This window comes from Balaenoptera borealis, assembly GCF_965194805.1.
Source record: "Balaenoptera borealis genome assembly, chromosome: 2".
Lineage (NCBI taxonomy): Eukaryota > Metazoa > Chordata > Mammalia > Artiodactyla > Balaenopteridae > Balaenoptera > Balaenoptera borealis.
In genome coordinates, this window is record NC_138867.1 from 81,714,299 (window position 1) to 81,728,680 (window position 14,382).

At 36.8% G+C, this 14,382-nt stretch overlaps 1 protein-coding gene across 6 annotated transcripts in view; it reads right to left on the reverse strand.

Annotated features, from left to right (window-relative positions):
* The window catches only part of CHD1 (chromodomain helicase DNA binding protein 1), a 75,392-nt gene that overhangs the window by 60,230 nt on the left and 780 nt on the right, over positions 1-14,382 (reverse strand). For all 6 annotated transcript variants that reach the window (XM_082374990.1, XM_082374988.1, XM_082374991.1 and 3 more), the window contains exon 2: positions 12,409-12,607. In XM_082374990.1, the coding sequence (XP_082231116.1) occupies positions 12,409-12,461 (53 nt within the window). In that variant the 5' untranslated portion in view covers positions 12,462-12,607. The remainder of the gene's footprint in view (positions 1-12,408; positions 12,608-14,382) is intronic.

The window sequence follows — 14,382 nt, forward strand, 5'->3', positions numbered from 1 at the left end:
GAACCCGTGTCCCCTGCATTGGCAGGCGGATTCTCAACCACTGCGCCACCAGGGAAGCCCAGGAGTGATTTATTTTTAATATCCCTTTATGTTGTGCCATATGAATGTTGTCTACTTGCCCCTCCCCACTCACCCGGTATCCACTGTGCTTGCCCTTTGGTATTACATAACTGGCCCTCCAGTTTTAAATGGCACATGCCCACCCAGCTAAAGATTAGATTTCCCAGCATCTCTTTCAGCTAGGTGTGGCTATGTGAACAGGTTTTGGTCAACGGATTATGGCTAGAAGTGATATGAAATTTCTACATCTTAGCCTTAAACATTAACTGGCTTGCCTTAAATCCTCCCCATTCCCATTTTCTTCCTGTTGACTGAAGATGGCAACCACTGGAGCAATAGAAGCCACATGTTACAGATAACAAAGCTGTCCTACTAGCCAGAGTACCTGGATAACCTCAAGAGGTAGAGCTCACTTACCTGATAATGAAAAGAAGTAACTAATTTTGAGACCCTGTGTTTTGAGGACTCTAGTATATATGGCACCTTAATTGGTTCTCTAACTGATATGCTATAATAATGTTTTTGCAATAAACACTTTTGAAATAACAAGTTTTATACATATGTAATTTGAATTCGTTTGCTCATCTCTTCAACTAACAAGTATTGAACAAGAGTTTCTAGCAGGGACAAAATGCCATGGGAAAAGTAAAACTTGCGAGAATCAAAGATATAAGGATGATGATTAAAAAAAAGGAAAAAAAGATATAAGGATGGATCAGTTGTTGATTGAGGAACCGGAGGTAGGGCAAATGAAATTAGATGCAAGGCTTCATGGAGGGAGTAATTTTAGAGCTGGGTATTGGTGTATTCCCCACACTTTCCCTCTAGAAAACACTTCTTCTCTGAAGCAACTGACAAAACTTCTCACCCTTTAAGATTACTCAAAAATATCCTATCCTTCACGTAACTTTCTCCAATTTCTCTAGGGACAGGTAATTGTTCCAGCCCATGTGTTCACAATATTTTGCTCATATGTTACTAATAATTCCTTCACAATATTACAAATTATGCTTATACATGTATCTCTCTTCTAACTACATCCTGGAATTCATTAAGTTGGGGCCTTTAGTTATTTTTATAGACCATTATCCACTTCAACAGAGCTAGAGAAACAATATGGAAATTAGCAGGTATTGAGCACTTACAATTAAAAAAAAATACAAATTAGTGGTCAAAGGCAATGGCTTTTAAACTTTTTGGATCATGACTTAAATAATAAATACATTTTATATCATGATGTAGTATACACATGCACACATGTAAAGTAACAAAAGTTTGATGAAGTAATACTCTACAAAAGGAACACTATTAGTTTACATTATTCTCTTCCATTAAAAAAAAATCCAGTTATGGTCCTCTAAGGTGTTGCAACCCACTATTTAAAATATATTAGCCTAGAAGCAGTCACTTAGAAAATGAGAAGGGTTCAGCCAGATGATAACTAAGATGAGATCACCTTCAAGTTCTATAAAATTACATTGTATTAAAATTTGTTATCCTTATATTTCACTACAGTCCATAAAATAACTATCAAAGGTTTGAGAAAATCTGGAAAGTATTCATCCTCATGGGTCTGAAAACCAGTTACTGCCTTTGTTAGGAAGTAAAGAACACACACAACAGCTCCTTTCAGCATTCTAAATTACCAATCCAATGCAAAATTCTATCATAAACTCTTCTTCTTAAAGTACAGTATTATTCTTAAAGTCTCTAACTGAATAAATGAGAATAAAACTGCTAGAAATAGATGCTAAGAAAGGTAACATTTAGCATGACTAATTTCAAAGATGACTGGGTTTAGTCATGCTGAATCTGAAGTAAAGACAGTAAACTCAAAAGTTTCTCTAATAAGCATTCAGGGAATCAGATGAGAAATAAGGACTATGTATACATACACTTCAAAGTCACTTAACAAGTTTCATAAAACATGTATGAAATTTGTTATAATATCAATGATATGATAAAACCCTCTAATTCTATTATTTATAATTATAAAAAGTAGGCAAAACTTAACGTTTATATTTTTTCCCCATTAGTATTACCTATCATGCGGAACACCTGTCTAACACATGTAGAAATTATATAATGTTTCAAAACAATCCACAAAGTAATTGAGGGGAGGAGTAGTAGGTAGGATTTACAGATTAAACTAGATTGACCATGAGATGAAATATGTTGACGCTAGATGACGTATACACAAGGGTTCACTTTACTATTGTCACTACTTTTGCATATGTTTGAAATTATCCACAATTTTAAAATTAGCACAAAGAATAAAATAAATGTCTACATTTAAAAGTTCAATCTTTAAAAGATTAATCATTTGATTAATTTGCTTTTTTAAAAAGGTTTTTAAAATATTTATATGCTTTTAAATTACTTTTACTCTCACAAGAAAACAAAGTTCCCAGCACTATATATTTTACTTTCTAACAAAATCATTTGTAATTTGGTATTTCATCACAGTCTGCATATACCCATGAGAGTGTGCTGCACATAAGAACCTCCATCTACTGTGTCATTTAGTTAAAAAAAAAGTGAAATGATCAATGTAGTACAGTATGACTGAGATAAACTACTGCACACTAGGTCAAACCTTTGGTATAAAATACATGCTAAAACTGGAATAAGGAGATTATTTACCTTTTCAGCTCTCATGTACCCCTAATTGTAATTCTTTTCTTATAAAATTTCCTTTCAGATCAAACTTCTTCCTTTTATTAATGTAATTCAGGATTTAGTAATTTAGAACTGGAAATACTGTAGTATTTGCATCAGATGGCAATCATCATATTATAATCTACCTCAAGCACAAAAACAAGAACAGCCTTCTTTGAGGGAATTTAGACTAACTCCACTCTTTTCCAATGGCCCCAATCCTTTACATAAAAACTCTTCAGCATAATGTATTGCCTTCTAACATCATTTTTCCTCGGTATAAAAAATTTTTCTTTGCTTTTTGCCTAAGCCTGTCAAAACACCTTACCACCATAAAAGCCACATAACAAGGACTTTCAACATGTGTAAAATTTAAGGTTACCAGAGGTTTTAAATGATCTCTCAAAAACAAACAAAAAAAAGCACAAAATTTCATTCTGATATTGGGTTTGATACAGAGATTAACCATCTGTCTTATGATCAAACTTCCTTGTCTCCTACCTTTGAACTGCTGCAGACTGTATCTCTCTGTATTTACCATACCCACCTGATACTCAGACATTTAAGGTTTAGGTCTGTCTCTTTCTTGATTTTAAGTTTTAGAGAATAATCTCAAATTTTAGCATCTAATGATACTCATCACATAGTAGTTGCTCAATCATCTAAATTAAATAACTATCTGAGGACAGAGAACTGTATTTCTAAAAGCAGTAACAGGAGAGATGTGAAATAGCTAATGGGAATGGTTTTCATTAAAAAAAGTGCTCCCCACTATTTTTGTGCCTTATGCCACAGCTCTGATAGATACTGTAGACAGTGGATCCCATAAGCCAGTACTGTTTAGCCAGAACTTTGTGTGTCTCTGTATTTTAACCTCAATAACTGAAATCTCAATCTATCCACACCAAAGAAACTTTCAAATTCAGTTTAACATTTATTTAAAGTTGACTTCTAAGCAGTCACCTCATATCACAATGACAGATAATATACTCCTAATTATAAACAGCAATTTTCTCAGTCATTAATACACAAGAACTTGATTCTGGTACAAGAGATTCCTAGAGTCTCTCTCTGAAACCAGTGGGTCTGACCAGTCCATTCACATGGGTAATATACTCTCCCATGGGTGTCTCTTAATACTCGTAGTGTTTATTCAGCTATGCTTCCTTTTTTCCTCCTTCCTCCACCTGGGACTAAACCATACAAAAACTTCAATATGACACTAAACAAACCTCAGGGACAAGAACTGCGAAACTAAGATGTCCAACACATTCTCTGCACTAGGGAACTTGTACTTCTTTTACTGGGGGACTATGAATCCTGTGAAAACCTTCCTCTCCATCATGTTTCTCGATATACATCATTTGTTCTTCTTTTCTTTCCAAACCACATCATTTCTGATCATTAAGATTACAAAAGTTCAAAAGCTCCATGAAGACTTCCCATATAGCCCATTACCTGACTCCAGTGATTTGCCCAATTCCATTTTCTTTCACCTCACCTGAATGCCTATACGACCCCATGAGTTTGAGTATAGTCACTTGATTGTGTATTTAAACTTGGCTATTCCATTATCGCCTCTAGATCAAAATAATCTCTGCAACTTAATTTATAATTTCAAAACATGGCAAGATACTGAATGACTCCAGGTAAATAGTTTCATATATATGCATATAAATTTAATATGCCTATACATTTCCTTGGGAATTTTGTTAAAATGAAAATTCTCATTCAGCAGATCTGGGACACAGAGGGAAACTTTTAGGGTAAAGGAATCATTCTGTACAGTACTGGGGTGGAGGATAAATGATTCTATGCATTTGTCAAAACCCATGAAACTGTATATCACAGAGTAAATGTAATATATGCAAGTTTAAAACATAAACCCATGTGACTGAGGATCCCAGGATAGAATGCAAACTGATAAATGAATCTAACTATTACAAATTTATGACATAACCACACTGAAGGGGATGAGGGGAAGAAAGCTACCTTGAGTAACTTTGGAAATCAGTGTTCTGACTAGAAATCATAAGGCTAAATATAATAGGAACTGTACACTGTACATAAACACTGTATTTTAGTTGGTAAATCTGTTTCTTCTGGGGGTATAGCCTAAAAATTCTGAAACTACTTTACTTGTATACTGAGGTTGGAGTACATGCATGGTGGATGGCAGATGGTGGGAGCCAGGCTTCTCTCTATTAGAGACGGAAGTTACGAAAGTACAAGAAAGGAAGATTAGGATGAATCCTGTAGTATAGGATTAGAGTTGGGACAACAGTACTAACTCATGTTTACCCTAATATGCACACAGATGGGGGCTTCCCTGGTGGCACAGTGGTTAAGAATCTGCCTGCCAATGCAGGGGACATGGGTTCGAGCCCTGGTCCAGGAAGATCCCACATGCCGTGGAGCAACTAAGCCCGTGAGCCATAACTACTGAGCCTGTGCTGTAGAGCCCAGGAGCCACAACTACTGAGCCCATGCGCTGCAACTACTGAAGCCCGTGTGCCTAGAGCCCGTGCACCACAATGAGAAGCCCGCGCACCACAACGAAGAGTAGCCCCTGTTCACCGCAGCTAAAGAAAGCCCACGTGCAGCAACGAGGACCCAACGCAGCCAAAAATAAATAAACAAACAAATAAATAAAACTTTAAAAAATGTACACAGATGGACAGACACAGAAACAACTATAGATACACATGGTTTAGTACATATAAACATCTATAGATTGCTATAACTCTGCTCTGTCTACTGACAGGGCCTCGAAGCAGTGACACCTGAGTAGCAACCCAGCACCCAAATCTTGGTTTCTAATACCCTTTTCTCCAATAAAAGAAACCAGGGTTCTTTGGAGAAATGGTTGATTCTAGGGCAAAAGAATGGGAGGGTGTAAAAAGAACACAGAAGCCAACTTGAAAGAGTTCCCAATGGGCAAGGCTAAAACAATTTGAGAAAAATTAAAATTAACCTACTGGATTATAATCCAAAGAATAAAATATACATAATAAGTCCATGCTTATATAAGTGAATGACGGAATTAATGAGGGAGAAATTATTTCTTTATAGAAGAATTCCATTTAATACTATGTAGTTACTCCCTCCCAGCAGGAGATAGAACTTAATTCCCACCCATGCCACCACTCACCACATCCCTTGAGAGTGGGCTAGACATAGTGACTTACTTCCAAAGAATACAGTATGGAAAGAGAAAAACAGTAACTTTATAGTGGAGAAACCTGGCAAATACTATCTTGGTCAAATGATAAAGGTTAACATAATCAGTAATGTCAAGTGGATATTCTGCTCCCCCTATGATGTGACCAGTAGAGCACTTCGTCTCTGTGATACTCTTTCTAAAAACTGGTAACTGATAACCCTGGTTTATCCTAGTAAAAAAAATCAGACAAAGCCAAATTGGGGGACGTTTCATAGGATACCTGGCCAGTACTTCTCAAGACTGTTAAAGAAATTAAGGAAAGACTTAGAAACTCTCACAGATCAGAGGACACTGGGGAGAGTTAACAACTGAATGCAACATGGTACCCTGGATTGAATCCTGGAATAGAAAGAGGGCATTAATGGAAAAACAATAAAATCCAAGTAAAATCTGAAATTTGGTTAATAGTTGTTTTATTTTTTTTAAGACGTTTAAAAAGGCTATAAATCTGGTTTCCCCTTCTGGAGAATGGGAAACATAGTACTAAATACATCACAGGAATTTTGGAAGGAATACCTACAATAAATTAATGTAATGCACCATGTACACCATGGCTCAGTCAGAGTAAGAGCTCAGTAATTACTGGTTGCCATTACTACTGTGAAATGAAACGTACCCAGCTCCTTGCTTGCATGGCCTATGACACAGTTCTCTGGGGGGTTCCCAGAAAATAAAAAGCATGTGTAATAAACTCAATAACAACAAGTAGCAAGGTGGTGAATGACTCCATGCAAACAGCTTCATATATATGCATATGAATTTATTATGAATACATATCACTTGGGAATCTTGTTAAAAAGAAGATTCTGATTCAGGAGGTCTGGGGTGAGGTCCAAGGTTGAACATTACAAACAAGCTCCCAGGTGATGCCAATGCTGCTAGACCAAGTACCACAACTGGAGCTATAACTTTTCTACTTCTGTAATGTTTTAAAATTTTTCATAAAAAATACAAAAAAAAAGTTTTCTCCATCAAACTTTATGTCTTCGCCACAAATACTCGTATTTTTAAACACAGAACTGTACCAGCTATAACCCACAAGTCATCAATATCTTAAATAAGCAATGACTTAATCAGTATAAAAAAGGGGCAACTACACATTAATATTTGCCCCCACATTATCTCATGCCTGTGAAGATAAAAGTAATGTCTTTCAAAGTCAAATCACATACAATTCTCTTATCTTTACCAATTAAAAATTAGTCTAAATACACTACAGTAATCTAGATTAACCACAACTTTCAGAAGTCCCCGGAAAATTTTAATTCCGTGAATTCTGTTTGGAGAGAGTAACCTATTACCAAAGCTCCTGATTAACAGTTTATTGAGTTTTCAAAGCATAAAAAATGATCTTAATAAATGATCTGAGATTCAGTAGCATGTACAAGATATTTGAGGAAAGAAAAAACTAGTAGGAAAAGATGAAGAAAGTACATACTGAATCAAGAAATAGGGATTAACAAAAAAATGAGATGTAAAACAGTCATACTTTCCTACAATTAATGACATCACAGTTAATTTTAAAAACCAGTTTCTTTAACTCAATGATTTCTAGACATTCTGGCTTTGTGATTTCACATTTTCCTGTCTTCCTTAAAATGCTTCTTCGCAAAAACTTTTGAAATTTAAGAATAAATTGAACCTTTTTAAAAAAACTCTGAGGACTTCCCTGGTGGCGCAGTGGTTAAGAATCCGCCTGCCAATGCAGGGGACATGGGGTTTGATCCCTGGTCTGGGAAGATCCCACATGCCATGGAGCAACCAAGCCCATGCACCACAACTATTGAGCCTGCACTCTAGAGCCCGTGCGCCACAACTACTGAGCCCATGCGCCACAATTACTGAAGCCCGCACGCCTATAGCCTGTGCTCCACAACAAGAGAAGACACCGCAATAAGAAGCCCGTGCACCACAATGAAGAGTAGCCTCTGCTCACTGTAACTAGAGAAAGCCCGTGCACAGCAACGAAGACCCAATGCAGCCAAAAATAAAAATTAATTAATTAATTTTTAAAACTCTGAGATAACATCAAAGTAAACTCAGGAAATATCATTCTATTGCCTTTAAAAAATGTTCAATTTCATTTATTAAAAGAAACTGATTTTGATGGCAAGAAATCTTGCTGGTATGTGTATACATAAAAGCAATGTTTCCAAAATTGGTATACCATAGAAGTCTTTGATAGGGTACTAACAGGTATATGGTGAAATATGCAGCCCTGTCTTCAAATTAACTTTGACTTGGTGTTCCTTAAATTTAACAGGTCATTTCGACTATCTGGCTTTTTTCTCAAAGCCTTTAGTGTTTAGTGACTCTGAATTTCTAAAAATGAGATTTTCATTTAGAACATTTCCATTGATCATATTTCCTACTCACTGCCTACTCAAAACACTTCAAAAGTTGAGACCCAAAGATTCTTGAAGCATAAAACAATTAAAATATTTTCAGTAAGCCAAGGAAATTTAATTGCAACAGACTTCCTCTAAGTAAATATAAAATTTACACACATATATTTAAAACATATTTATATTTGGTCAAGCACTGTTAATGCTATAAAAAGCTATAATATATCAAGGAAAAGAATTCTTTTAGGGACTTCCCTGGTGGTCCAGTGGTTAACAGTCCACCTTCCAGTGCAGGGGACAAGGGTTCGATACGTGTCAGGGAACTAGGGTCCCACATGCCGCAGGGCAACTAAGCCTGTGTGCCACAACTACTGAGCCCGTGTACCACAACTAGAGAGCCTGTGCCAGAACTACTGAGTCCATGCACTCTAGAGCCCGCATGCCACAACCAGAGAGAAGCCCTCGTGCCGCAACGAAGATCCCGCGTACAGCAACTAAGACCCGATGTAGCCAAATAAATAAATAAATAAATTTTTTTAAAAAAAATTCTTTTAGAATCAGGTCAATATAGCTCAGTTGCCAGCTCTAGATCAATTCTAAGTAGGTAAGACTGTTACAACACATCACCAAAATTTCCTTCACTCTGTGATAATTTTTCATAAGCATACTATATAGATTAATTAAAGCAATTAAAATAAATTCTCAAATTTACATGGACAAATTTACATTATTGAAAATTTAATCTACAGGCAAGCAGAGAAACTACTTTTGAGTATTAAGCATTTATCAATCATCCAAAAATTAGTAAAATGTAACCATGTATTTCTGGTCTTTACCCACAAATCTATTTCTGGAGCAAATCATCATTCAAGGTAACTTTAAAATAAAAAATGTCTAACCAGGCTTTGAAAAACTTCATTACAAATAACAACAGAAATCTACACAGCTGGGAACTGATGCTTTGAAATCTTCCAATAGTATCTTCAGAAAGCTTAACTTCAGTTATATAATAAACTTTGTGCTAACTTGAAATTGAGGTACAGGTGCATCCTGACACACGTTTCTTAGTAAATAAGTTTCAAAATTGTCAGTTACAACACAGCCAAAGAGACGTTCTCCCGTGTATTCTTCTTCCTTTCTGTCAATGGTTATGGAAAGGTTTTCATATCAAAAGAATCAAAAAAGACACTTGAGTAGAAAGCTAATCATACCAACTAAAAATGCCAAATGACTTCTTGCTTAATTCTACTTCATTTCATAAATTTCCATGAAGGAAAAAAAGGAAATCTGAAGCAAAAATACATGTAAAAATTCTAGCCAATAACAATCAAATTTTACAGCATATATCAATTTTAAAAACAAGCATAGGGCTTCCCTGGGGGCCCAGTGGTTAAGAATCCACCTGCCAATGCAGGGGACACGGGTTCAATCTCTGGCCCGGGAAGACCCCACATGCCACGGAGCAACTAAGCCTGTGCACCACAACTACTGAGCCCGTGCTCTACAGCACGCTAGCCACAAGTACTGAGCCCACGCGCCACAACTACTGAAGCCCGGGCGCCTAGAGCCCGTGCTCCGCAACAAGAGAAGCCACTGCAATGAGAAGCCCGCGCACCGCAAGGAAGAGTAGCCCCCGCTCGCCGCAACTAGAGAAAGCCCGCGCGCAGCAACGAAGACCCAACACAGCCAAAAAAAAAAAAAAAAAACCAATTAATTAATTAAAAAAAAAAAAAGATGTGTGCTTTATTAAAAAAAAAGCATATTTCTCCCCTCATCACTCTATATTAATATTCATAGTTATGGTGACTTTTGGTTTTTGCAAGAAAATCCCTGTATCTATAAAGTTCACCTCACTCTTTTAACTAAGCACAATCTCCCTTCTCTGTACTGCCTTGTTATGAAAGCTTTTGGTATGGGGGCACTGAGGCTTAGTAACTTCGGTAGAGCAAAGGAAAAGGACAGCATAACAGCAGAAAGGAAGAAAATGAAAGGAAAACAGAAGCAGGTCTCCCTTCTTCAGATAAACATCAAGGCAGTTGCAAGAATTAGATAACCTGACAGCCACAATTCTCAGAAGTACATAAAATCTATATGGTGTAAATAATGACTCAGAATAATTGGAGAATATACTTTGCAATTATTTAAAATGAGTATGCATTGTAAAAGATTCAAGTAAATTTGATTTCACAGGGTTTAATTTTTTTCATCTCTACTATATCAAATTTGATTTACGACTCCCCCTTTGTTTTACATATGGCAGCAAAATACATAAAAGATTACTGGAAAAGGTAAGGGGTCAGAATATAACAGCATGTGATCTCTCTACATGTTCAACCAGAAGATTTACTCTCAAGAGCCTTATTTCCTATTCCATGGGTAGTTAGGCTCCTGCGTTTCCCCTAGATATTTCTACCTATTAACCATTTCATTGTTCACTAATGAACAAGAGAATGTGGACAATGTGACTCTCCTATTCACTTACTCCAGTCAATATACCTGTAGAGACTGGAATCAAAGCTGAAATTCAAAGGTCTTCTAGCTTAGCCCTTCAACTTTGGCGCTTCCAGTTAAACTCTGTTGTTAAATACTTTGTATATGAAGTAGTAGGATGAAACTTCAAAATCGTTTAATTCAACTCTCCTTATTTTACAGTTCAGAAGTCATTCAGAGAACTAGTTAGTGCAGAGACAGGTCAACTCAGGTTTTGTAACTCCTAGACCAATACTTGTTTACTAAATCATTCTGCTTCCCATAACTGCTCCTTGTTTTCTATGATGTTCTTGTTATCCAAACTGTCTGCCTGTGAAACTGATAAACTAAAGTATACCTAGCATAACCAGAAAATCCCAAGCCTCAGGTCAAATACATATCCCACTGCTTCATTTTCTATCCAACATTTTCCTGAAGCCCTCTTAACTGCCAAAACTTTCCTGTTCCTTGTCCTTCACATTTCTCCATCACTGTAATTAATGTTTCAGTTATGTATTATTCTATGTTATATAAAATCTGATGCTAATTATAATAATATAGAGTGCTCATTATATCAGGAACTATTTTAAAACCTTTACAGGTAGCATTTCATTTAATCCTCAACTTCAAATAAGATAAATAATACTATAATCCCCATTTTATAAATACAAAAATCAAAGTCTCAGAGGTTAAAAAATTAGCCCTAATTCACACAGCTAATAAGTACAACTGGGTAAGTAATCAGGCAGCCTGACCCCAATGTCCATATTCCTGACCTCTCTATATGATAAGCATATATAACTACATGGGATTGCATTATTAACGTGGCTGGTAACTTAAAACTGGGGGGCTACAGAAGAATTTTAAAAGTCTTTGTATTTGAAGAGGTTTCTTACACATTAAAATAGCTTAACATGGCTTACTCCCATAAACCATATCTTCTTTGCAAAGACATGGCCCACGTAAGAACTCTTAACTCAGTCATATATAATTAAAACTCAAATTTGAAAAGGTAATGGGGGAAAAAAGTGTTGCAGCAAGACTCTAACAAATGTCCAGATCAGCAGTGTCCAAAAGAACCTTTGCCATGATAGAAATGTTTTCTATTTTTCTCTATTCATCACGGTAGACGCTAGCCACATGTGACTATTCGGCACTTGAAATGTGTCTAATGTGACTGAGTACTGAATTTTGAATATTTTGTAATTTAAACTAATTTAAATTTAAATAGCCACATGTGGCTACTGACTACTACATTGGACAGCACAGGTATAGAAGACAAAATGCCAGAAAAAAATGAGTAAAGAAATTCTTATTGTCTTTATTTGAAGAGTGCAGTAACAGTCAAATCAATTTAAATGTCTTCCTTTACTTGCTCTAGTTTCAATTATTAACCCCAACAATATAAATCTCCAAAGAGATTTAAGTATCCCAAACTTTCTATATTTAAATTTCTCTCTGTGCATCTCAATGGAAAAAAATAATTAAACTCTGTATTTTCAACAAAGCTTTATTTATTAGAAACTTTTTAATGTTTGGAGAGCTAACAGTGAATCTGAATCTGAAAACTCTGCCACCTATTAGAAAAACTAAAAAGAGTCACATAAGTTTTAAATTGTTTTCATAATAAAAACTTGATAATAAAGTACTTACCTTGACTCTCCACTACTGTTTCTAACACTTTCTTCATCACTGTGTCCATTCATTGTAAATATCAAGAAGTTTTAAAATAAAATATAAATCTTCCCAGTTTAAAAGATGAATATAAATACTGACTCCTCTTTGAATATCAAAAATTCACAGACGAATTTTCTTCAACATTCACAGGTTTCCTGGGACCCTTTTGACTCACCTAAAAAAAAAAAAAAATTAAGAAAGTGAGAAAATTTCCTGTAGACAAAAAGATAAATAAGTCTATTTGGAACTTATACAAATCTATCTACGCCAATTAGATTAGAGGTGGTAAGGAAGCGGTAGGGGTCTTTTTCTCAAAATACCTAGGCTTCTATTAACTACATTCTTGACTACTTACTAGAGTTTAACACACCACTGCTTATTTTTGACAGAAAAAATTAAAATATTTGTGGAGTGATAGAACTTTTAGACTAATTGCAACCGTGTGTATATACCACACATTATAGACAAAAAACTAAAGCAAAATGGTAGTATGTAACATATACCTACGTTCCAAGAATAGAAAATAGAGTCTTATTACATGGCCAAACAAATGAAATAAGGGGGAAAAAGGTTACCTTAATCAAGCACTAATTCCTATCACGAAGGACTTCGTATACCAGAGCGAGGGGAAGTGTTGAAAATGCTCACATGAGAACAGGAGAGAAAAAGTGTATCATATAATCTTAGCCAAAAAAATGTACAGGTCAAAATAAATGTGTCCTTTCACAGGTAAACCGATAGTGCAGTTTTAAGTTTAAATAATACAGTATATATCCAGTTTGGACAAGCAGAGATTCCTCTGGGGGAAAAAGGTAACAGAATATACACTATGATTTTTTAAGTAAGGGGTTTGCGGCAGAAATCATGGACCAAGACAAAACATTTCCACCTTTCAACATATCAGCACAACACTGGAGAGTCACCTACAAGCCACCCACTAATAAACAAAGGAGATCTCTGGCAGGGGAGGGAGAGGAAGAAGCGGGGGAAGGAGACGTCAGATCCTTCCCCAGCCAGAAAGTACCGATACAGACGACTGAGAGCAGAGCTGTCCTCCGACCTCAGCAAAGAGAATTTACTCCTACGATTACTTCCATTCCACAAAAAAAGAGTGGGGGGGGGGGGGGGGGGAAATAGGCTGCTGCCAACTTAATCATAGCAAACTCTGCATCTAGATCGGGATTTTAATTCTCCAGAAACTACAGTCCAGTAGACTTAGCAAGAACTGTTATCTAAAAATTATTTCACGCAACATTTATTCCTAATGTTAAATATTAATTCCAACTAGCCAAAGAGATTAACTATTAAACAATTAGATCTTAAAAATCTAGGTACTCTAACAAACTGCCTCTCCTTCCCGAAAGTCTCTCTTCATTGAGAAAGTTCACTCCTCTTTTCGTTCTTTCCTTTTCACCTCCCTTTCGCCCCTCAAAATGGCTTTCTCTGTACTTTGTAACTTCCTTTCTCCTCCTCATTTTCCTTCTCAGAGTTAAGTCCTCTTTCTGAGACCCTTCTTACAACCGTAAGTTCTGAAGCTCCAAGCACCCGCAGCTCTCTCCTGCCTTTCACGCGTCTTAACAATGATTCTTCCCTAAATCCTTAAACCTCTTCAATTCGCCTTTTCTTTGCCCCGTCTTTTATCAGTTGCTTTCCTCCTGCTAAGTTTTCAAGCGGTTCTCGAAAGGAGGTTGGAAACCTTCCTCCCCCGTCCGTCGCAGCTTCGCTCCAATCAGCCTGCCACCCGGACGCACCCCCCCACCCCCATCCCTCCCAGGGCCTCCATCCCGGTCCCGGAGTCTCCCTTCCCGCCTCAAACTTCCTACAGACCCACCCCGCGCCCTCCCGGCTCGCCCAGGCTGCTGCCCCCTCCCCCTCCCCGCCGCTCCCCACGTGCTGGGAGCCCGGGTGGCGGCGGGACCCACGCACCGGCCAAGCGCACCGCTCGCGTCT